Genomic DNA, 23,685 nt, shown 5'->3' on the forward strand with positions numbered 1-23,685 from the left:
AAGGAAATTCCGAGGGAAAGGATTAACATGTTCTACACAAGTGCAAAGTACATGCTCATGACGGAGAAAGAAGTTCATGGTGCGGAACCGTAGGACTAAGAATTGCAACGCCAATCTTGCTATAAGCTCATTAAAGCAAATTGAGCAATGAGATAAATTAAATTTTTTAAAATTGCCCATTTTTATGATAAGTTGCCAGTATGAGCGCCCGTGCAGCCTTTTCATGCTGCGTCCAGTTCTCGCTTGAACATGTGACTGAATCAGAACATCGAATCAACCAGGGCCAGTCTTCTTATTATAAGATGTAATTTGGCAGCTCTGTCATGTGATCAGAAGAAACCTGCAGATATTTCGTAGGTAACACCGGAAGCTCTCATACATTTGAATCTGACATTAATTTAATTTTATTAGCATCATCAGACAGTAGGAAAAGAGAAGTAATATATATAGTATACAAAAGGTTATTTTCTTCGAAAAACGATGAAAGCAGAGTTGTTGATTGGTTTCTGTCCGTAGATCGTCGCCGTCAAGAAGGCCTATCAGGTCCTGTCATTTACTCCTCCACAGTAGCCAATGCTCAGGAGCTCGAGTACCATCATGTGTCCTCCCAGCACAATGAACGGAGGAACGATTGGAAGTCCAGATCAGAATCCAAGTTCATCTCCATGCAAAAATCGTAATCGTTCAAAGAGGTATAATCGAATCTGTAGATACCATCTTCATTTGAAGGCGTGTCTTGCTTGATGCAGCCGCACTTTGTCGATCCTCCCTCGGCTCCTGAGTTCCAGAAGCAGCAGTCGGTGGTGGTGCCCTCCTGACTCAGAATCTGTTCTACGTTGAACGCGTTTGAGGATACGGCAGCTTCGGCTGTTGTCCTTGGCTTAGCTGTTAATTCATAATTAGAACCACCTCCACCACTGATTTCTGTTAGTTCTTTCCTCTCTTCGACGACTTCAGGCTTGCAAGGGAACACTGCCTTTTTCTGCTGGGGTTGCTGTGGTCTGATCTTCCTGGATAGATGAGTCTTCCAGTAGTTCTTAATTTCATTATCTGTCCTTCCAGGGAGTCTTCCTGCAATCAGGGCCCATCTGTAGCATGCAACGAGCAAGATTAGTTTTAAGTAAAATTTCTTCGGTTGAGAACATTGCAGAAGTAATGGGTAGGTGAAAAAAGACTTAATTTCAAGCGACCTGTTGCCCAGGAGCTTGTGAAGTCTGAGTATCAAATCTTCTTCCTCCTCTGTAATATTTCCCCGCTTGATGGTTGGCCTCAAGTAGTTCAGCCATCTCATTCTGCAACTCCTTGGGGGCCGGTTGAGTCCTGTAGCCACAAAGATACGCAGGTTATATCAATCACCATAGTGGAATTCAAATCCGGAATCAAAACTCATTCTTAGCACAACTAAGTGTTTTTTACTCGCCTTATTGATCACGCAATTTAGTATCTAATTGAAGATGGGCAAAATCCAAAAAGAAATTAATATAGATTTACAATACAGATGAAACCAACTGCTTGTGATCAGAAGAACTAGAGAAGGTTTGCACCTGCTTTAGCAGGGACCAATCTCCATCTTGTTTCTCCATGGAATTTGACACAGTGGGCCAGCCGTTCATCTTCTTCTCTCGTCCAAGCTCCCCTTTTCAGATTGTTCTTGGCAGCCAACCCGGTTTCCCTTTCAGTGGCGCACATTTCCACAACTTGTGCTTACTGGTTTGAAGTGCGAATGAGAATGTGTGTATGAGAGAGAGTGAGTGAGTGAGTTTGGAACTATGAAGCTTCAAAGGGAGAGGCCATGAGTATGGCGATTTCCTGCAATGGTTTCGGTCTCCCAACAGTCAAATTTATAGGGATGAATTCTATGGCCATGTGCTCCATTGGCAGCTAGCCTTGGCGTCAACGTGGTGATAAGCATGTGACGTTGATTTAAAATGTTAGAGTAACTGCATTTCCATTGGCTACACCAATTCGGCCTGTCCATTCTGCTTCTTCTCGGATCGCGTACAGAACGCTCGAACGCATTAAATTACCGCAGAGCAGAATCCTCTTGGTGTCAGCGTGACTTTGATCTTGATTGTATATATTGGTCTGATCTCCCCGCTTCTTTCTTTTTGTTGCTCGTGGATGGTTTTCAGCCTTACAAAAAATTACAGATTTTCCTCCTATTGGCAAATAAAGGAGGTTACGCAAAGAGAGAGAGAGAGAGAGAGAATCCATAAATGCTTGATCTTCTAGGCCAATCGAAACATGTTGCTTGGAAAAAAAAAACTCGCTTGCAGGTCTTCTTGGGAGGGCAACGTTGAACGATGGTCGGGGTGAATTTCTGAGATTGTTTTTTCAAAAATGCTGACCCTCTGAATCTGATCTATATGACTAAGCACCTACCAGCACTCATGTTCTTATGAAGATGTATGCATATATTACCTTTCACGACTTGCAATGTTTCAGATATTTTAGATTGTAGAGACTGGTATCCTTGCAAAACTCAATTGAAGCCTCAAATTTAACTTGTTTAAGAATCCCCTGATTTCGGAATCATGGGATATATGAACTTTTCTTTTCTTGAAGGAACCGTCCAAAGACCAGTGGCAGTTCGCATGTTCGGTATGATCAATGCAGCCGTGAACTTCTCCAACCTTGCATCTTCTTCGATCGGAGAGAAATTCTTTAGCCTCTTGGTAGCATGGGTTCTTGTTTGTTATCTTGTTACTTGTGCAGTGTGCATCTAAGTGTCCAAGCAATGAGCCATTGTGGCAGAAGACCCCGAGACAGGCGCGCTCGTCGTTAGAGCTCTTGCACACTTTTTCTCAGATATTCGAGTCTGTGTTCAGGAGAGAAAGAGAGAGAGAGAGAAGCTTCTACTTTTTTCTTTTTTTGGTGTGTGTCACTAGTTCAGGTTGAAAGCAAAGGAGGAAATACTGAAACATGATTAAATTAGGGGCATAACTTAGTTGGTCAGTTGGTTGGTGGTATAAGAAATGATGCATCTCCATTTGATCTTCATGTGTGCTATGTCGTATATATACCTTATGGATCAGAGGCAGCATGAACTTGAAGATGCAAGGGATGCTAAGGGACCTGAACTACTATTTCCCACTAAAATTACAAGCATATACTATGATGGGCTGGCATCCACAGAGAGCAAAGGTTAATGAAAAAAATATATATATTAATCAATATGTAAATCCATGAGTCCCCAAAGCTGGTTATGTGCACAATCGATGGGCACAAAAAAAAAAATTCTTTTTAAGGATAAAAAAGGTAAAAAAAGTTTAAATGGGAGAAGGATATTTCTTTTTAAAAAATTTGTTAAACTATTCCAACTCTCACTTACGTTTTGAAGGGTGCATTTATATGTGCATGCAACGGATGGAATACCCAACTCACTCTTCTGAATCCCATGCACGCAGAATTTCGATTGGAATTTGGACAAAGACCAGTCGTCGTTGGTGGTCAAAATTTAAGGTCACTTGCACATAAGGAAGCTGCCAGGTCCACTTTGTAGTACTCAAGTATGTGAATATTTCTGACGCTAGGTGGACTGGAATATTCTTTTGATTTTAATACAACTTGTCTGCCTAGGTAAACTAAAGAAATCAAAACCTCTCGCATATTCGATAATCGAGCATCAAGTGGACAATAATACAACGGGCAAAGAAGCCATCTACTGAATACATAATGAAATAAGGCTGGTTGAAGGACAGAAGATTTATTGGGTCAAGACAACTTGATCTTTATTGGAGATTCGAAATTTGGTGAATAGTTTGTCATTGGTTGCAACATGCGAAGTTGTAGACATTGGAACTAGCGCCCCAACAGCGTATTGACTGATCCATATCATTACATGTCCCCTCATTTTGCTGTATTTTTCAATTCGAAAAACAAATTAATTTTTTTTAAATATAAAACAGGAATATACAAACCCGTATCCGGGCCTTCGATACGATAAGAATGGTAGCATTATTAAACATTGGCATGATGTTTCGTTGTTTGGAAAAAAAAAAAATAATGTTTTTCTCTGCGTTTCCAATGAAGAATGAAATTGGTACAAGGGCTTTTAACTAGAAGTTACTTAAATACAAAAAAAGCAGGTCTAAAGTTTCATGGGGCATTAATTGGATGGCTCCCCAGAACCAGGTTTTGATGACAAAACTTGGTTCGGCGTCCAAAACAGGTTCTAGAGTGCTTGGTCTTTATTTAGATTTGAGGAAAACTCAATTTTGAGAAGACCTAGTTTTGTAGAAGGGAGTTAAGAAGCTAACCCCCTCATGTTATTCACAAAAACTGGGTTTTGGATGTATCATCCACACAATTCAATCAAGTTTTCAAAACACATTAAAAAGGTTTGGTTTTCATAAAACCAAGGTTTAACATCTTCTTTGAATGCAGATTGGCAACAAAATGTGGCGCATCATTGGGAGAAAATATGGGTCAATCGAACTCCGGATTCAAGCACATGGGGCGATTGAAATTGAAACGGTGGTTGAGTCATAGTTTTTTGTGACGTTGGCAAATGACTAGGTCTGGGCATCGGGCCGGCCTGACTCGGAAAACCTGAGCTCGAGCCCGGTTCGGGCCAGACCCAATTACATTAAAAAATATTTTTTAATATAAAATAATACATAAAAATAATTAATTGTAATAAAATATTATATATATTTTAATAAATTAATAAAAAAAATGATCATCGGGTTCGATCCGAACTTATTGGGCCCACTCGGGCCGGCTCGGGTCTCGTTTTTCTAGGCTCAAGCTCGAGTCAGACTGAATATCAGGTATCCAACGACGGCCTAACCTGGTGCCCAGACTTACAAATGAGAAGTCTTTGGGCCTTGAAGCTTGGTATGTTTGGTCAGATGTGTTTGGAGGGTTTTTTCTTCCTCACAAATGACTGCAAATCCGGATTAATGTGACGGAAGGCTGGGGTCCTGCTGCTACTGGGGGCGGGAGAGAGAGAGTCTGCAAATCGGAATCCAATTAATGGGCCTCGGCAACGAAGACAGCGAAACCTTATGCGGGATTCTATGTGCAGTTCATGCATGAACCCAATCTGCGTGCAAAATATTGGCCTTGAAATGCATGCAGACAGATCCAAATGTCTCAAAGGCCAAAGCACAAGCTGGACTTCGAGTTGGTTAAAATATGATCCAAAGCCAATTACACTGGATCCGACAAAACCAGGAAAAAGCTGATCCGGTCAGCCCCGCTTCATGAGGAGTCAGGCTTGAGCCTGCATCTAATCTGACTACCCCACACCCGAGCCCAACACAACCCTGGTCAGCCAAATTAAATTAAAAAATATATCTTTAATGTAAAATAATGTATAAATATCATTAATCACAATATATAATAATAATAATAATAATAACAACAATAATAATAATAAAATATTAAAAGTGAGTTACCAAGCCAAGTCAAGTCAACCTGGCCCGACAACTTATTGGGACTGCTTAGGTGCCCAATTTTGGGCCTGGGCTAAGGCTGGGTACCGAGTGTCCGTTGGGTACCCAACCTTATTCCCCCTTCCTTTTGTCTCTGTAAACACATGCCACAGTTGAAAGAATAGTTGAATATGTTTGTGTAGTATTACAAATGAGTTTCTTAAGTCTCTTCGGACACTATGATGTATTCAAAGGGGGAATAATGTCTTTTGTATTTGTGTCTCGAGGGGTATAACATAGTTGATCATACTGTTAAATTGGTGAAAGTCTGGTTGTCAGTTTAATTCTTACAAGTATTACTCTTCTGAACCACCACTAACATTGTGGTTGATGGGTGTCTTATTTTTCCAATTAAGTTGGAAGCAACCTTGAACTTTGGGGATGAGGGGAAGGGAGAACAACAGGCTTCCGTCTTTTCAAGATACCTTCATCCATCCAATCCCATGGTGGAAATTAATACTCTTATAGAAACGGAAAAAAATGAAAAGAAAGAGAGAGAGATGTGCATACCCGGATCTAAAGTCCAACCCTCGAGCAAGTAGAGGGAGCTCTTGTTGAAAAACCAAACAAAAGTTGGACGCCCAATCTTACTTTCTATTCTCATATATCTACAAGGTCAAACCAAAACCAGACTAAAGGCAGAGTTCGATATATAAAGCTTATGGGCCAAACTGAGTTTTTAATTCATGACCCGACCGAAGCTAAGGTGTTGGACTTGGATGTATCGATCACGACCGATTTAGATAACTCATGAAACTTTGAAAAATCGTACAACAGTAACAATGCACTAGCAACCTCATGCAAGCAACAAATATACACCTTTACACCACAAATATGCAAAAAAAAAAAATTCCGGCGGCTAACATTTAAAAAAAAAAAAGACATTTTTTACAATCTCATTTTCTCCACCTTCCGTTCTTTTGTCCCTACACAGCAGGGGATTTACTTTTGATAAATAAGGGCATATTGGTCATTTCACACCCCGGGGAAATTAAATAATATTAGAGATTGAGATGATCTCCTTAATTTTGTGAATATATTAATGTCATGCTTGTTTTGATGCCCAGCCATTCTTGCGCTGAATCTGTGCCTTGTTCATGTTTCAAACAAGAATATGCGTATATAACCATGTGCCTGGCTGCTTAATTCGTTTTATAGTTTATCTGGAGTCAAATCATGCATGCGATATAGTCCAATTAATTATATATAGATTCAGTGAGTGGGCAGATCATACAATAAATCTACCAATTCGAATGCATGAGATATAGTCGAATTACTTATATACGATTCAGTGAGTGATCAGACCATACAATAAATCTCGAATGTCGTGATAGAGCCGGGCCCCAATGAGATGAACCATTCCAGGTTGGTTAGACTTCTCTGGAACTAGCGAATGAGCATCATGGTTGATGTTGGTTCATAAAATATAAAGATAAGAACAAAATATTCCTCTTGTTCGTAGTGCTCAAAAGATTAAAGATTGCAATTTATATTGAAAATGAGAATTACAATAATACGGATAAAATGAAGAACTAATTATTTATACCTGCATATGATTAATAATTGCTTTTCATGAGGACTTACACCTTATATATATTTCTTTCATTTCTTATTGATCATTTTTACTCTTGAATCTGGAGGTTGTTTTTAGGAGTTGTTTGGCATTAAGAACAACACGAGAGTATTTCATGAATATACATAAAATTTGTGATAGGTTCATGGGATACATGTTCAAATGTTTTTATCAATTTACTCTACTCTAATTTTGGAGCATTCATGATATGCTTACCCTTTGTTCTTAATGTCAGACAGTCCCTTAGGAAACAAAAACAAGTGATCTGTATACTTGGGCAGAAGTTGAACTTTAAAGTGAACGATCGAGGTAGTGAATCCCTTGGCATGACAGAATCATAAGGCACCGAACCTCAGCTTCCTTATATAACAAGGAATTCGTCTCTGCATGTTTTCACTTGACTTTGCGGTCGTAATGGGAATTTGATTTGATCGGTTTACGTTTATTATTTTAGTAATGGAGATCACAGATAGGTTGTTTCAACCTTGATCTGCTGTTGTTTTATTTTATGCATACAATCACCGCATAGCATCAAGAGCGCAATTAGATCCATTGCCATCGTTTACATTCTAGCTTCGATTTGCCAAGCGGTCACAGTGTGCTTCTGTCAGTTGATAATGATCTAGAGATGATCTTGCTTGCCAAGGTTTAAAGTTAAACATTCTTGTTCCAAATAGAATCGGGATAGAGTCCTTTCCTGTGAAACACATTCGACAATATAGACCAGACAGAAGCCGCTTGAGGCAATACTTTGGAGCTTGTTGGGTGTAATGGCCGCTGTTTCATCTGCCAAATGAAAATACAACAGATCTGTAACCAAACCTCATATAGATATTTGTATTTTTATTGCAAGTATTCTTAGTTTGTTAACAAAAGTCGGTCCTATATTTCTTGATCTAAGTTAGAGCAAATTCTTAAACATGTTAAACCAAATTTTAGAAAGAGGTGTTGTGTGCCGCAAAAGAAGGGTCACCAATGTATAAGGAAGTAGCTTTGGGACATAAACTGCAGCACCTGAGGCACCAAAAGCGAGCCTTGTATTTTATGGGGGTAAGGGGTTGGATTAGCTACTTAGAAAAATGGTTAGAATGTGAGCACTAATTATCGGTCACCTTTTTAACTTTTTCCTATTAATGGTAGTATTAAGAACATCTGATGATGATGGAGATGAAAAATGAAAGGTCTCTTTGAAAATGTAATCTGCCATGCAGCAATAGCCATTTGATAAGAAGAAACCTTCAGACCTTTCATTGTTTACGATGAAATCCCTTACACAAATCGTACAAATCTGATATTTGTCTCATTGGCTTCACTCTGGCAGTAACAAAAGTTCAAACAACATACAATGATTATTGTCTCTAGAAGCAGAAGAAAAAAAAGCTGAAGTTCGCGTCCATTGGTCTCTCTCAATAGATCTTCGCCGTCAGCAGGTCCTGTTAATTATTTCTGCATGTGCAGTAGCCAAATCAATGCTCTGAAGTTCGCTCCATCATCATGCTTCCTCACAGCACATTGAACGGATGAACGATTGAAAATCAATATCAGAATCCAAGTTCATCTCCATGCTTATATCGTAATCGTTCAAGGACCTATAATCGAATCTGTTCATGCCATATTCATTTGCAGGCGTGCCTTGCTTGATGCAGCCGCACCCTGTCGATCCTTCCTCGGCTCTCGAGTTCCAAAAGCAGCAGTCGGTGGTGGTGTCCCCCACACTCCGAATCTCTTCTATGTTGAACGCGTTTGAAGATACGCCACCTTCAGCTGTCATCGTTGGTTCAACTGTTAATTCACAATTAGAACCACCAGCACCACTGATTTCTGTTAGTCCCTTCTTCTCTTCGACGGTGTCAGGCTTGCAAAGGAACACTGCCTTTTTCTGCTGGGGTTGCTGTGGTTTGATCTTCTTGGATAGACGATTCTTCCAGTAGTTCTTGATTTCATTGTCTGTCCTTCCAGGGAGTCTTCCTGCAATCAGGGCCCATCTGTAGCATGCAGAAAGTAAGACTAACTAGTTTTAAGTAAAACATGCAGAAGCAATGAGCAGAAGAAAGAAGACTTAATTTCAAGCGACCTGTTGCCGAGGAGCTTGTGAAGTCTGATAATCAAATCTTCCTCCCCCTCTGTAATATTTCCTCGCTTGATGTTTGGCCTCAAGTAGTTCAACCATCTCAACCTGCAGCTCCTCGGGCACCGGTTGAGTCCTGTAGCCACCACAGGTGCGAGTTATATCAACCACAAAAATGGAATTCAAAAAACTGTCTCGGCCTTACGGATTAATGATTCTACTCTCATTAATCTTAAGTAACAAGTGCCCAATCGGCGCATGTGGAAACTAGAAAACAATTTTGGGGAAATAACGCCGACGAAGCTTGCTGCTGTTTGTGAACAGAGAAGGTTTAGCACCTGCTTCAGCAGGGACCGATCTCCATCTTGCTTCTCCATGAAATTTGACACACTGGGACAACCGATCATCTTCTTCTCTTGTCCAAGCTCTCTTTTTCAGACTCTTCTTGGCGACCAACCAGGCTTTCCTTTGAGTGGCGTATGTTTCCATAACTTGCGCTTCCGTTTGTGGAGAAAGGATGTTCGGAACTATGAAGCTTAGAGGAAGGGAGCGGCCTCGTATATAGGGATTTCCTCTGTCAAATGGGGATGAAATCGATGGCCATGTGCTCCATTGGCAGCCTCGACATATAAAATTGAGTGTTGCAGTGGCATTCGCTAACTATTTGGCTGTGTCCACACTATCTATTGCTCTTCTCGAGTAGCGCACCGAATTAACGACGTCAGCGTGGGAAAGGCCCCGTTTTATTGGTCAGCCAACTTCTTACTTCTTATAGTGACGTCATTTTTATAGATTTAAATAGTTAATGGGTATACCATGTGTCCAATTATGTCTGACGGCCAAAAGGAGGAGTTGGAGTATTTTTTGAAATTATTTTAAAAAATAACTTTTTAATTTTTTTTGTGTTACCTGTTTATGTTTACAAAAGTTTTCTTATCTCTTTATTAATGTAGGCATTTTGATCAGAATGAAAAAAATGGGGGGAAAAAAAAAACTCATGCGCAGGTCATCTCTCCAGAGGGCAGCTTTGAACAATGGGCTGGTGAAATCTAGTGATCATTTTGGTAATAAAGTTTGGAATTTTTTTTTAATAGAATGCTGACCCTATGAATCTGATATATGCGACTAAGAACCTATACATTCATGATTTTCAGATGTATAGATTACCAAGTAGTTGGGGAGCTCGAATCAAAAACCTGTGGGAAATCAAATCAAGTGTCTTCTCCCTTGTGTGCACTGATGCTTCCATCTAGTCCTTTACCGTAGAAGGATCGATCCCCCGGAAAAATTCAGTAGTTAGAGTTACCTAATAATATTATTTAATGTATTTGGATATATATATATATATATATCTCGCAAGTGGTATTTACAACAAAAAGGAAAGAAACAAAGTAGATGAGTTTATTAAATGAGATCCGTTTATAAAGAATGATGGCGTCTAACTGTGTGCTCTTGAAACAGGGCGCTGATGCACCATGCAAATTTTTTTAAATTGAAAATTAAACATCCCCTAACTTTTATGCCTTTGAATTAGCTGCGATTCAGGGTAGCTGGACGGGAGTTTCCCGAGGGGATCGAACCCGAAGGTAGGCAGGCACCCGGGAGCTGCGGCGCATTCTTGAATTCCAGTACTCCAACATGTGATTATTTCTGACGCTACCTGCGCGCCGTGGACTATTCATTCTCCAGTTTTTAGTAGCACGTTTGTCTACATTATTATATAGTACACCAAAGAAGACAAAATCTTTTGCGTTTTCCATACTCAGGCTGCTTAAGAGAATCAGCTCTTCCCTCATTTGGATTTTAAAATTTTTTGCTTACTTTTTTTGTTTGTCGAGGCTCTCCTTTCAATTGATTAGGAATATTATGGTCAAAGGAATATTTTAATCATTAACAAATTTTTTTATTTATTTTTACAAAATATTTTAGAATTATTTAGTTACTTATATATGTTGTACCTCTTTAAAAATGAGAATTTTTACGTAATGCTCCATAACAAAAAATTTCTAGCTTCGTCACCAACCATGCCCACCATTGGGGTAGGGTGCATTTGGGATCGAGGCGGCAATACAGTTAACCATTGGCCGCAGAGCTGCCAGCTGGTTTCTTTAATTCCACTACTCCAAAATGTGATTATTTCTGAGGTTATCTGCCCTGGACTATTCTCTTCTTGATTTTAATAGCACCTTTGTTCAGATTCAACAATATATCAAAGAAAACAGATTCTTTTGCATTTTCCATTGCTCAAGAGAATCAGCTTCTTCCTTCCTGTCATTCATGGACCCCCAATTATGCATGGGGGTGTGCACATAATGGGGAGCTCAACCCAACAAGCACCCTCCCCCTAATATGGCACATGCCCACTGCTTGGTTGAAGGCCGAAGCCCCAATCTAACCATTTGTCCTTTAAGTGGTCGTTTGATAAGTGTTCCTCGCAAAAGAACGGACAGATGTGTTCTGTTTTGTGAAATTCCTACACAAACACGGAACAGCATGAACAAGAGGGACACTGGAACAAGTGCTATATATTCTTCTTCTGTTCCGTGCTGTTCCGTGGTTACCTACGAAACTCATCACCTAAGACAAAGTCTCTCTCGCTTTCTCTGTCTGTCTTCCACTCCGACATCTACGCTTTCCGGCAGCCTTTATCAACGGTGCCTGTTGACCAACGTTCCGTCTCCCGGCTGCTCACCGGCTCCAAAATTAGCACTTTAATTGGGGTCCAGGTTGGACAGACATTGTCGATCATGGATTCAATAGAGCTGTGGGAATGGACGTGTCAATTCCTTATCATGAGATATGGATGAATCTGCAGGAGAATCATTTAATTAACAATAAGCGATGACGCTAGCTAGAAAGAAAAATTTTGAGGGGAGCCAGGGAGCTGACAAACTGGAAATTTGCTCAAGAAAAAAACAAGTTCAGGAAGAGCCAGAGAGAGAGCTGACAAAATGGAAATTCATTCAAAACAGAATGTAGTGACAAGGCATCACCAATCAACAAATTCAAAAGAAGATGATAAAAGTGCCATAAGAAAAAAAATTAGAAAAAAAAAACAGAAACAATTAACAGTGAAGAACAAAAGCCTGTGCATGAACAAAACTAAGAGTTGGAGGGGGGAAGAGAGAGCTAATAAGAAAGCGAGAGAGAGAGAGAGAGATTAGATAAAATACAAAATGCATTAATAAACCAGTAAAGAAGGAAAGGAAAAGGGAAGAGACAAGAGAAACGGTTAGGTTGCAGGTTTCGCAGGGACGAAATCAGGGAAGGCCTGCAAATGCTTTTAAATGATAAATAAAGTATGAACAAATAAGCCCACCAAAGCAAACCCCATACCTGATTTACCTGTGACGCTGCTCCCCATTACATATTTAATTGGTTCAGATCGATGCTGGTCAAACCTGGTGTTTGTCTCGTTCAATTCAATCGGATTTTAGCCAGAGTTGGACTCCAAAGGTTTGATTTTTCAAATTCAAATTCGGGTACATGAATCATATGCCAAATTGGAGTTTCAAAACAATTTGGATTAATTTTGCCCTACCAATCTGTTATTAATGGGACCTTATACCCATTAATTTGCATTCAGTTGCCCAAATGAATCGAATTGATTTCAGTTTTTCTTTAGTTTGTTTATTCATTGTTTTTAAGGGGGTTGGCGTAACGGTTAGGGCACGAGTTGGTAGGCAGTCGGTTGTTATTTCGAATCCTCGGTGCATCAACCATTTGTGTTGTAGAAAAGATAGTTAGTGGTATACAAGTTGGAACATGGCAGAGGTGGCATCTCTAGATAAAAAAAAATAAACCTTGTACCCTCGGAACAAGGGGATGAGTGGAACTTCGGTTCTTCTCTAGGCCTTAAGACCTTAAGATGAAGTACTTCTCCTATGTACCCATGATTTTTTTTCATTTTTGGAAGTAAAAGATGGAGGCCTAACATCGAGCAGGGAGTTTTCGGAATATGAACGTGAAATTTACGTGCTAAGGATCAAAACTTAAAACATTGTCTATCCATATGATTTTAGCATTCCGTATTCTGAAAATACAAAAAAACGTCTACTAAAACGAGCCTCGAACCATTTCACATGTTTTGTTGTTTAATATTTTGTGAAATTTTCTATTTTTGTCATATTAGGTAAACCGCCTTACGAGTTCTTCTGTAGTTTACTTCCATCATTTTTAGAAACATGGTGATTTTCTTTTCATCTTTTTCTCATTCACTATATAATTAATAGTTTATTTTTAATTCCAAAAACAGTTTGATTCCGACAATTCTCTAAATCTCTGAGAAATGGGTCAATTCAAACAATCTTCATTATATAAGAACAAGACTGTTTCATGGTCCTTTTTGCCTAAGTCAGTCATGTACGTCCCTTTTATATGGTCACATGTGAAGGAAAACAGACTAACATAAACACTAGGTCAAAGAGTGTGTGTGTGTGCGCACACACACACACAGATACATATAAATATAATAAGTCTCCAACCCTAACAAGGCCCCACACACACACATATAAATATAATAAGTCTCCAACCCTAACAAGGCCCCCCACACACACATATAAATATAATGTCTCCAACCCTAACAAGGCCCCACACACACACATATAAATATAATATGTCTCCAACCCTAACAAGGCCCCACACACACACACACACATATATTTTGATAGTCTGTCCTAAAGTACAAAGAGACATCAAGCACAAGTGAAGTTACTTTATGGTTCTCTTTTTTTTTTAAGACCTCAAGGGGTCCTTTGGTAGTTAAAACATTTTGTGAATATTTCATAAATCTATTCCAAATTTTATAATAGATTTGTAGAACACTAAAACTAATCCGGCGTCCATCATAAATCTACCCTAAGCTTTGAGGTAGATTTAAATGTTTCATTTACTAAACGACCTCCAAGGGATTCCCCACTCTCTACATCTGATTTTGTGTGTGCGTGCGTGTGCGTGTGCGTGTGTGTATATATATATATATATATATATATATACAAAGACAAGTCGTTCTTATCAGGTAGATTATGATCAGTCCAGAGTTTTAATTTAGAAAAAAAAAATGTCACGAGATCAGGCAGAGAACTGGACATCAAGGTCCGGATTTATAATTAAATGAAAGTAGCTCATCAGGTGTGTATGGCAGGACGCGTTCAGACCATATACAGGCCAAAGCCATGCACATATTTTCCTCAGAGGACAACAAGCCTGCGGCCTAACTTTGGAATCATATCCAAACCAGTCCAAAATTGTTCTTCTTGGCAGTTCAGGTGGCATTATACAATCCATATATCGGCACATTATGGCCGTTAATAATGCTTCAAGTATGTCCTGTTAACAGCTCAAAAAAAAAAACTTAGACTTGCTTTATTGACCTGAGCGGCCACAGTCACTTCCTTGTCCTCAAATTCCACTTGTAAAGTAACTCATCATATGCTTGAGGAATTTTTTCAGATTCTTACTTGCTTGTTCGATAAAAGGTTTTACTATTGCGTCTAACCTTGTAAAGAACGTTTAATAAGAAGAACATCGTGTTTTTGAACATATATTTTCCAAATCACATGATACATGATCATATTCTTGTGATAAGAAACATGAAATGACTATGGATGTTAGATCTAATGATTGAATGGTGGAATGATCATATCATGTTTTTTAGAACAAAAATGTGTTGTATTAGAAACTTGTCTTTCGGAAGCACATGTTCTAATGACACATAAATCTTCTTATCAAATCCCTCATATATCCAATCTCAATTTTCACGCTTAGAAAGGAACAATTTGAATTCTGATTGGTCATTTGTAAGGGTGGGCAACAAGCCGGGTACCTGGCTAGTTGGGTATCTGGCCCATGATGGGCTGGACTTGGGTTGGTCATTTGACACATGGGTCGGTTTCATTAAACAAACTTGCAAGGTCAAGTTGGCCCGAGTTAGGTATTTGTAGGGGCGGAGGGAGGGGGAGGGCCACCATGTATTGTTTATATTCGAATTCAGTTTGGCCCCACCCGGATTAAGAGATTGGATTGTTCGGCCAGCCCCTAAAAAAAATCCTAGCTCTGCCCCTTTCAAATATGGGTAGACATCACACCGGTTACCAACAAGCATAAAGTTGACGGTCGGGCACGACCCGATAACTAAGCAGGTCATGGTTGAGCAGCTAGCAAGAGCTTTGAACCAGCTTGAGCCTGCCTTTGCCGAGCATGGCCAAATGCCCAACCTTAGTCATTTGATAACCATGAACTGGTCTAGAGATGGAGCTAGGGTTCTTTTTTCTTGTAAAGCTACTTCATAGTTTGCAAATTTTAGGAGGGCTAAATTAATTTTTTTTTTATAAATTAGCCAGTAAAATTTTATTTTTCAAAGACTTAGTGAGGGGCAATGGCCCCTTCAACTACACCAACTTTAATTTATTGAAAATTCCATAATAAATGAAGCCATCATTGCATTTGAATTATGGGTTAGGATTAGGTCCTTCATCAGAAAAATTAGATAAAATATGTGGACGTTCGTTCCTCCATCACACGTCAAGGGGTCTTGCTCGAAACTAAAAAACAATGTCCTCGCATTTTTATGTGCTTAATTAATGAAAACATGACTGCCCACTTACCGATTCTCACAAGTGTTCAAGATCGGGGGTTCGTCATCTTTCTTTGCATTGCATCAAGTGGGAAGCCAACTCTCTGTGTACTCCAACGACTCACATCAAATAAATCCGCAACCTGGCAAACTGACTAATTTGATATGATGAACTTTGCTTCCTTTTCATTTTAATGTCTTGGGGAATGTTTTAATATAACACAGTCAAATGTTTAGTCTCGCATCTAAAATTAAGAAGAAACTTAGCGAATTAACAAAAGTGGTTGTTAATTAAAATTGAAACTGTTGAAGAGTAGAACAGGATCCATCGAACCAATAACCTGAGTCACATCAATAAGCAATAGAATGGCATTGCATTGATCCATCATTCACTATTTTTGTAAGTCACAATAAAATATTGTTTTATGGCTCTAATAAGAAATAGATGCAGGTGTATATTGTGGCCACGTATCTTATTAGTACCCAAATCAAGAGTATCTTGGATGGGTCCATGCTTTGTTACATGTGGAGCCGAGCAACAGCATTTGCAATATTGTTCATTGGATCAATAATTGATTACATTGATTGCAAGGACCCCATTTCATCCCATGGCCACCACGTGGGATGCTGGGAAAATTTTTGGAAATCGCGATCACTTAAAAAAAAAAAGCATAGATGGAACAGATTTTCATTTTTTTTATAAGTCTACCATTTACATACATATAACTTCAATGAAAGTTTCGTCCAATTTTGTGGTTTTATGAACATGGACTACACTTTTCATGAAACTGTCAAATGAAACATTTGAACAAGTGTTCCATTGACAGAATGGTGTTTCTAATGTCAAATGCCCCCAAAGAAAACATGTAACTGCGTTCATCATTCATACAATCAAGTCTTAATCGTATGCTTCCGGAAGCTACACCATCTGGCCTTTAAATCCTTATACTTGGATTCATAATTGTGAGTTCATACAATAGGTCTTTAAATCATGAGTTGGAACAGCCGTCTATTTGTGATTAATGAAAAACCAAATGAATGAACCATGACATATCTGAGTCTGAGCTGTTGATATCAGATCACAAAATCTTGGCCAATCTTCCCTATCTAATCTAATGAATGGAGGAGGCTGTTTTTGAAATAGTATACCCTGCACCAACCTTCAAGTATATATATATATATATATATATATATATATATATATATATATATATATATATATATATATATATATATATATATATATATATATATTATATATATATATATATATATATATATATATATATATATATATATATATATATATATATATATATATATATATATATATATATATATATATATATATATAGGGGTGCACACGGGTTGCACGTGGGTTAGGGGTAATTTTCTCAATGGACGCATATGTTGCGTCCACAATCGCATTGAGTCACGCGGGGATGAGCAAGTGAATGCTCATTGAAAAGTAGGGCGATGGTCGACCGCCTTGCTTAATGACATAAAATCGTCAACTGGCTTTGACTGGAAACTTCCTCTCAAAGGAAGTCTACCCTCACCCAGATTTCGTATGAATGTATATAGGTACTTGAAGAAATGACGATGTTCTGACAGGGCTTATGACCACGGCTTGCCGATGGTTTACAATTGGATAAACATGTATGATGGTGTACCAAGTACGTAGTACTTCTCGTCTAGTCTGCAGTCTTAAAAGATTGATGAAGGCTTCCATTACATTGAGAATGAGTCAGGCTGACCAAACCTTCGACGCTGCGTCAAATAGGCTTGAAACAGTCTGTATACATTTAGATGCTTCAACACAAATCACACATGGTAGATTGATCGATAAAATAGAATAGAAATTTCACCTATAACGTAGCAGATAATGTTGCTAAGGTCGCACTCAGTGTAAGGTTTTGAATTTATAAGTTAGATATTTGGGTCCAATTATATAGGACTGCACCACAAGATCCGAGTCACTACTACCTTAAGGTCAACTGTATTCAGTGTATTGTGGGAACAATTTCTAACTCTGCTTCTAAATGTGCCTCGATAAGATCGAATGTGCATTTGACGGACTTTGTTAGAACGTAGCCGATAAAATTGTGTTTACATTTTTTACTTTCTCAATTCTTTTTTTATTTTAAAATACGAAATTTTAGTTTGACCGATTCCATGTTATCGTAAATATTATATTGACAGCTCACGGATCCAATAGGCGGGATATGAGTTTATAACAATTTTTTAACTTTGCATATTTAAATATTTTGAACTGTTTTTAAAATTATAACGTGAAAAAAATAAAATAATCGTACACGTTGGGCACGCCATGTTTGTCTTTTTTGGGCTAACTTGCCGCCTCCACTACTTGACAAAAATTTTCATTTAAACCACACACTTTTTGTCCTAATCCTAAATGCAAGCTTCATTTTTCTTCAACGAAGGCGTTCATGCGTTTGTTTTCTCGCGTTGTTCCTATAAGAAAAACTTGTGCACCAACTTATTCAGCTTCGTCATTCTGATGCGGTTCTCAGCTTCACTAATAATTATCGATTAAAAGCTTATTTTTACAGTTCCCCTCTTTAGCTCCATTAATTTGAATGTCGTTTAAGTAATATAACTTTTTAACTCAAAAAGAACAGTGCTGGAAAATGTAAATCTTTATAATTTTTCAAGATGCCATGATTTGACAGCAAAAGTAAGCCCTGTATAACAGCAAAAAAATCGTGATACTAATAGCAAATACTAAATCGTGTAGGCCCTTCAGGGAGAAGATTCCTCACAATCTGGTCTTTTCATTGTCGTGAAGAGGCGGCGTCAACTTCCATGGTCAGCAATTGCCATAGTTGGAAAATTATAGGAATTGCCACGACGCTGAGCTGTGAATCTCCCATATTAAAATTGGTTTCTCGAGGTCTATTTAATTGGATGAAGAGAGGCGAGAAGAAAGAAGAAGATCAGAGGAATAAACCAATGGGGAGAAGCCCTTCCTCCTCCAAGGAGGAACGGATCAACAGAGGAGCATGGTCTGCGCAAGAAGATAAAGTGCTTGTTGATTACATCACTACCCATGGCGAAGGTCGATGGAGAAGCGTCCCCAAGAAAGCAGGTAATTGAGAGAGAGAGAGACAGAGTTCCAGTTTTAGCAGAACAAAGATTGATTCATGGTTTTCTTTTGAATAGGCCTAAATAGATGCGGAAGGAGCTGCAGACTTCGATGGCTGAACTATTTGCGACCGAACATCAAAAGAGGCAATATATCTGCGGATGAGGAGGACCTTATCATCAGACTCCACAGACTACTGGGAAACAGGTGTGCTTTCTCTTGCTTTTCAGTCTACTGCATGGTAGCCACGAATCCATAGTGATGGAAAGAATGGTAGCGAAGCTAGCCATGGCTGTGAACGCCGCTTTTTAGCAGCAGTAGGCATTTGAGCTTCTGTAGATGTAGAGTTTCATTGTTCAACAGCTTAAGATTAGGAGAGGAGTGTCTGATCGAGTTGGAAGAAAACCATTGCATCGAAAAAGTTTCAACTCTGAAGCGCGCCGTCTGAAACAGAAGGGAACATGTTCTACCCAGAGGACAAGCTTCTGGCCCTGACCCCATGAACGGGATCTCAGGTTCCGAGTTTCTTGATTAGATCAAAGATTCAGAAAGTGGTTTCTTTCTCTGGAAACCCCCAAACAATTCCTTGGAAAACATGGCTCCTCATTATTTCTAAGTTTTTTTGCTTTTAGTGAATTCAATTTATTTGTTTATTTTGGTAAGAAAGATGGAGGGCAATAGCAGGGACGGGGGACAGGTCTCTGACTGCAGTCGGCCGCTTTGAAGTTCAGTTACCTCTAAGCAACTATATGTTACTGCAACTGTAAACATACAATCGGGGATCGTGTTACTCCACTGTAACATCACGTTATTGGCCTGTGGTATTGCTGGTTCGTAAGACTTTAAGAGGACGAAGGCTGTACTGTACTCGAAGTTACTGCACCGTTATATATATATATATATATATATATATATATATATATATATATATATACATTAATAATAGCGGTATCAGTTGAATTCAATAATAATATGGCAGCATAGCAGACTATGGGTGTGTTTGCCTGAGGTATGCTTTTCCATGTAGGCCTGCTAGGCTGCTACTGCCATTAATAGTAGCAGTATCAATTTTCATTCAGGAATAATATTGCATAGCGGGTCTATAGGTGTGTTTGCCTTAGTTATGCTTTTCCATAATCTTTTTCCTTTGTGGGGTTTCCACAAAACAGTGGATGTCTAGCTAACAAATATAAAAATTCCAGAAAGCTGTCTTCACTTGCCATTTTTTTAGATCATTCTCATATTTTTCCATCAACAATGCAAAAATGATTCCAGTTATGTTAGGATCACGACTATCTGACAATGGTCGGTAGCTGCTGAAACACAATAAAGGGATGGCTCCCTGCAATTATTGTTACAGGTTAATCTGTAAAGAAATGCCTCTGAATGTGAAACACTCAATATATAGGCAGCAGTTATCTCTAAATTCAGCAGCTGGGGTTCATCGTTAACCCCAAGAATGGCTTGACAATGGGACAAATAAACGGAGGAACCGCTCTGCGAGATGGGATAAGGTTCCGCGTCTTCTGCAAATCCGCCCTCATGCAGGGACAGTTTGCTTCTGTGTGCTTTCCCGAGTTCAATTCTCTTTAACAGTAAACCACTGGTCCCTCGTATTTCTTAGTGCCAGTTTTTTATAATTTTCTGCCTCATCCTTTCGCGTTGGAATTGCAGATATAAATTTAAATACACAATTTTCTTTTGTCGTCTTAAATCACATTCTTTATTGCTGACCATACCCTGCACCAACCAACCAACGAACTTGATTTTCTATCTAGGCACAGTGCCCGGTGGATCCATTCCAGTTCTTTCTCACGGATCTCGTTCTTGAACATGCTGTGTGGTGCCAGACTTGGTAGCTAGCGCCTTTCAATTGTTGACTAATATGAATTTGACTCAAGCCTTCTCATATCAGTGGGTATATGCTTACATGTGTTCATATTGACCGACTTGTTATTGAATCTTTGGATGAAAACGTAAAATGATATTAACAATTTTTTTTTCTACCCCAAAACTGAAGAAGATCCACCCTACCAACACTGTCCTTTGCTTTCGAGGATCCTTCTTCCACAGTAACGATCAGAATCAACTGTAGGCCCACTGCAGCGGTAGCCATCTCTGCGGGACATTTGTAAAGCCTGCTGTACCAGTCGCTTTCTAAATTATTAAACCCAATCTTTTCGAAAGACAGCTAAAAAGTATCGTCTGGTTAGGTGCAGTGGCACAAGTTCTGTGATCTGTTCTCGTTCAAGCATCGGTTGATTCGCTATACACGTAGATGAAGTAACAAATGGGTGATGGTGATGCAGATGGTCTCTAATAGCAGGAAGACTGCCAGGGCGAACAGACAATGAAATCAAGAACTACTGGAACACCAAACTGTCCAAGAAGTTACAGCAAGTACCAAATACTCCATCGATTCAGAGGAACGACCGCAACCCAATCAAACCGCAAAACCCATCGGAAAACCTTCGGGAGAATGGCACAGGATTAATGTCCCCGCCGCCTCTTCAATCCAAGGCCCTTCCGCCGACAGAGAGCTGCAGCGTGGAGGTATCTGCCCCCAAGGAAAGGCACGACGAGACTACAGGCCAGAATCACGGGTGGCCACCACCGGAAAGCCATCGAGAAGATGAAGACGGGAGGAAATCGGAGAAGGAATTCATGGACGTCGTCAGTGGGGAGCGGAGTTGTTTGCTGTCTGATCCTTTGGACTCCCGGCTCTTCTGGGGGCGGACAAGGAAGAGGAAGACGGGAAGAACGAGGGCCGCCGTGAAGTGGACGGTGATGGTGTCAGGGGTTACGTCTCCGTCACGGTGAACGAGGGTTCCCGGTTTGGATGGGAAGCGGCAACGAACGAGTTGACGTGGGACGAGGACTTGGCTGGCCTCGGCTTGGATTCGGACTTGGCTGTTTTCCTGGACAATGGATATGGATATTGGGATAGTGCACTGGGATGGATTTGAATGCATCTCTCTCTCTCTCTCTCTCATATATATATATATATATATATATATATATATATATATATAAAGAGAGAGAAAGATGTGTGTGAGTGTGTTTTACTAATATTCACTTTTCGTGGATCTTTAATATGTGTGGCATGCACTGGAAGGATTGAGCATTTTCTACTATTTGGTAATAAAATTGAGACCAATATCGTTGCTTATAATGACCGGATGAAGATCGTCATTTCAGCCTTCCTTAGATGATGACAGAAAAAGAAAGTTTTCAGTTTGGATCTTTCTAACTTTGAGCTTGCAGTCTGTTTAAGCTCATTGTCGAGAAAGTTGGTATGAATGGATTTATTATGGTCGAACTTGTACGGTTAGGTCGCGTTGTTCTTAAATGTACAGTTCCCAAATCATAGGTCGGATTTTATTAAGGCCACTTTACATCCATAGTTCTAACAAATTCTGGATTTTAAAACCATAAATTCAAGATAACCATTATCCCTCAAATCTATAGATCTCAATTCAGATGGGAGGGAGTTTGACTTGAGATACATATATCTTAAGATGCGAGGTTCATGAATTCATTCTCTAATTGATTTCCTTATTGGAGATTATGAATATAAAAATCTTAAAATAAAGATCTCAGGTTCCGAGGTAATCGAGTGTATCTAGAGTGTTATGTTCTAACTAAATTCAACTTTCATGAGTACTCAATCATTTGAAGTTTTGTTTTCTAGTTAACTCAAAGTTTGTGTTTATATAAATTCAGAATCCAGTAAGCTTCTTATTTAGAGACATTTACATTTACACTTAAATATATATGTATTCTCTCTCTCTGTCTCCTCTCTCTTGTTTTTTACATTTTTCTGGCTTCAAATTTTGTTAGTTTCTAACAAAGTGGATGCATAGTTAATGGTAAACCCATAAGTCGTCTGGGCGACTCGACTAGCTTAGGTCATAAATTTTATAGTGCATTTTTCTGTAAATAGACCAAGAAGGAAAGTCTGTTGGGACTTCAATATTTTAAAATTTTTTTTTCAACTAAAACTGAATAACATATAATATGAATATTTGTGTATAGTTAGTAAAATTTGTAATATGCAATTCAAAAGATAACAAAATTTAGTATTCAACAATGCGTGACAAAAAGAACATTTTAATTAGTTGATGACACCAGTTGACTCAGTAACCCCTGACTCCTGACCCAATAAATGGATGATCCTAGCGGACTCGGGCAACTCGCGACTTGGATCAACAAGTTTGCCCACTATGATTGCTTGACATTAGAAGCTAGACTTCAACTCGAGCTGAGTTGGGCTTTGGTTGCCAAGTTGGCCAAGCTAGATTTTGTGAGCATTCGCTAATCAGACGGTCACGAGTAGAACGATCAGGTTGGAAGAGGCTAATTGTTACAGAGCCATCTTATTGGAAATAATAAGAGCATTTTGAAAAATCAAAGTGTCATACATCATTTGAATCTCTAACATTTTCAATAATTACATATCCGATTTGACCTATGGACGAATATGCAAGCATACACTTCATGCTTGTTTGCAATGAGATTCTCCAGTATCATGCTAATAATAGCTAGGATTTTCAGAAGAAGATGTCATCGGTTCAATGAGAAATAAAAAGGAATATTTTCAGTAGCTACTACTTTTGAAGTAACTGAAAGAAAAGCAATGACTGGAGTGGGAGAGTGAGAGTGGAAAAGAGGATTCCTCACTTTAGTTTCCAGGAAATTTATCTAGTTCTAGCAAAAAGCCGCTCGAGAGGGTTGCATTGAAAGGTCTGAAAGATCCATCGCTATCAGGTTCAGACGACTGGTTCACCGCTCAAGGCAGGACAAGAACATTCCATCTGGAAATGGTGGATATTTGGAGAGGCATCGCAAATCAAAGGCAAGGAATCAAATATTTGTTCAAACCAAAAGATACGATTGAGATGCTCAAAGCGTAGCTAGCATAATTGG

The 23,685-nt window shown here is 39.1% G+C and overlaps 3 protein-coding genes across 3 annotated transcripts; 1 reads left to right on the forward strand and 2 right to left on the reverse strand.

Moving 5' to 3' along the window:
* Window positions 1–595: 595 nt before the first annotated feature.
* Window positions 596–1,689, reverse strand: LOC116259582 (transcription factor WER-like). The gene is made up of 3 exons (XM_031637437.1): window positions 1,545–1,689; window positions 1,191–1,320; window positions 596–1,088 (listed from the first exon to the last, which is right to left on the reverse strand). Exons 1-3 carry the CDS (start codon window positions 1,687–1,689, stop codon window positions 596–598), a joined length of 768 nt encoding a protein of 255 aa, XP_031493297.1.
* Window positions 1,690–8,503: 6,814 nt separating this feature from the next.
* LOC116259583 (transcription factor MYB114-like) lies at window positions 8,504–9,568 on the reverse strand. The gene is made up of 3 exons (XM_031637438.1): window positions 9,418–9,568; window positions 9,086–9,215; window positions 8,504–8,996 (listed from the first exon to the last, which is right to left on the reverse strand). Exons 1-3 carry the CDS (start codon window positions 9,566–9,568, stop codon window positions 8,504–8,506), a joined length of 774 nt encoding a protein of 257 aa, XP_031493298.1.
* Window positions 9,569–18,598: 9,030 nt separating this feature from the next.
* LOC116258331 (transcription factor MYB1-like) lies at window positions 18,599–21,931 on the forward strand. Its single transcript, XM_031635426.2, has 3 exons — window positions 18,599–18,762; window positions 18,837–18,966; window positions 21,069–21,931. Exons 1-3 carry the CDS (start codon window positions 18,627–18,629, stop codon window positions 21,577–21,579), a joined length of 777 nt encoding a protein of 258 aa, XP_031491286.1. The 5' UTR covers window positions 18,599–18,626; the 3' UTR covers window positions 21,580–21,931.
* The last annotated feature ends 1,754 nt before the right edge of the window (window positions 21,932–23,685 follow it).

This window comes from Nymphaea colorata, chromosome 8, assembly GCF_008831285.2.
Source record: "Nymphaea colorata isolate Beijing-Zhang1983 chromosome 8, ASM883128v2, whole genome shotgun sequence".
NCBI classification, from domain to species: domain Eukaryota; kingdom Viridiplantae; phylum Streptophyta; class Magnoliopsida; order Nymphaeales; family Nymphaeaceae; genus Nymphaea; species Nymphaea colorata.

Coding starts and splice junctions, on each gene's coding strand:
- LOC116259582 (XM_031637437.1), bottom strand. CDS start 1,689: ATGTGCGCCACTGAAAGGGAAACCGGGTTGGCTGCCAAGAACAATCTG. Junction 1,321..1,544: donor ATTGGTCCCTGCTAAAGCAG/GTGCAAACCTTC, acceptor TTGTGGCTACAG/GACTCAACCGGCCCCCAAGG. Junction 1,089..1,190: donor CACAAGCTCCTGGGCAACAG/GTCGCTTGAAAT, acceptor TGCATGCTACAG/ATGGGCCCTGATTGCAGGAA.
- LOC116258331 (XM_031635426.2), top strand. CDS start 18,627: ATGGGGAGAAGCCCTTCCTCCTCCAAGGAGGAACGGATCAACAGAGGA. Junction 18,763..18,836: donor AAGCGTCCCCAAGAAAGCAG/GTAATTGAGAGA, acceptor TCTTTTGAATAG/GCCTAAATAGATGCGGAAGG. Junction 18,967..21,068: donor CACAGACTACTGGGAAACAG/GTGTGCTTTCTC, acceptor ATGGTGATGCAG/ATGGTCTCTAATAGCAGGAA.
- LOC116259583 (XM_031637438.1), bottom strand. CDS start 9,568: ATGGAAACATACGCCACTCAAAGGAAAGCCTGGTTGGTCGCCAAGAAG. Junction 9,216..9,417: donor ATCGGTCCCTGCTGAAGCAG/GTGCTAAACCTT, acceptor TGGTGGCTACAG/GACTCAACCGGTGCCCGAGG. Junction 8,997..9,085: donor CACAAGCTCCTCGGCAACAG/GTCGCTTGAAAT, acceptor TGCATGCTACAG/ATGGGCCCTGATTGCAGGAA.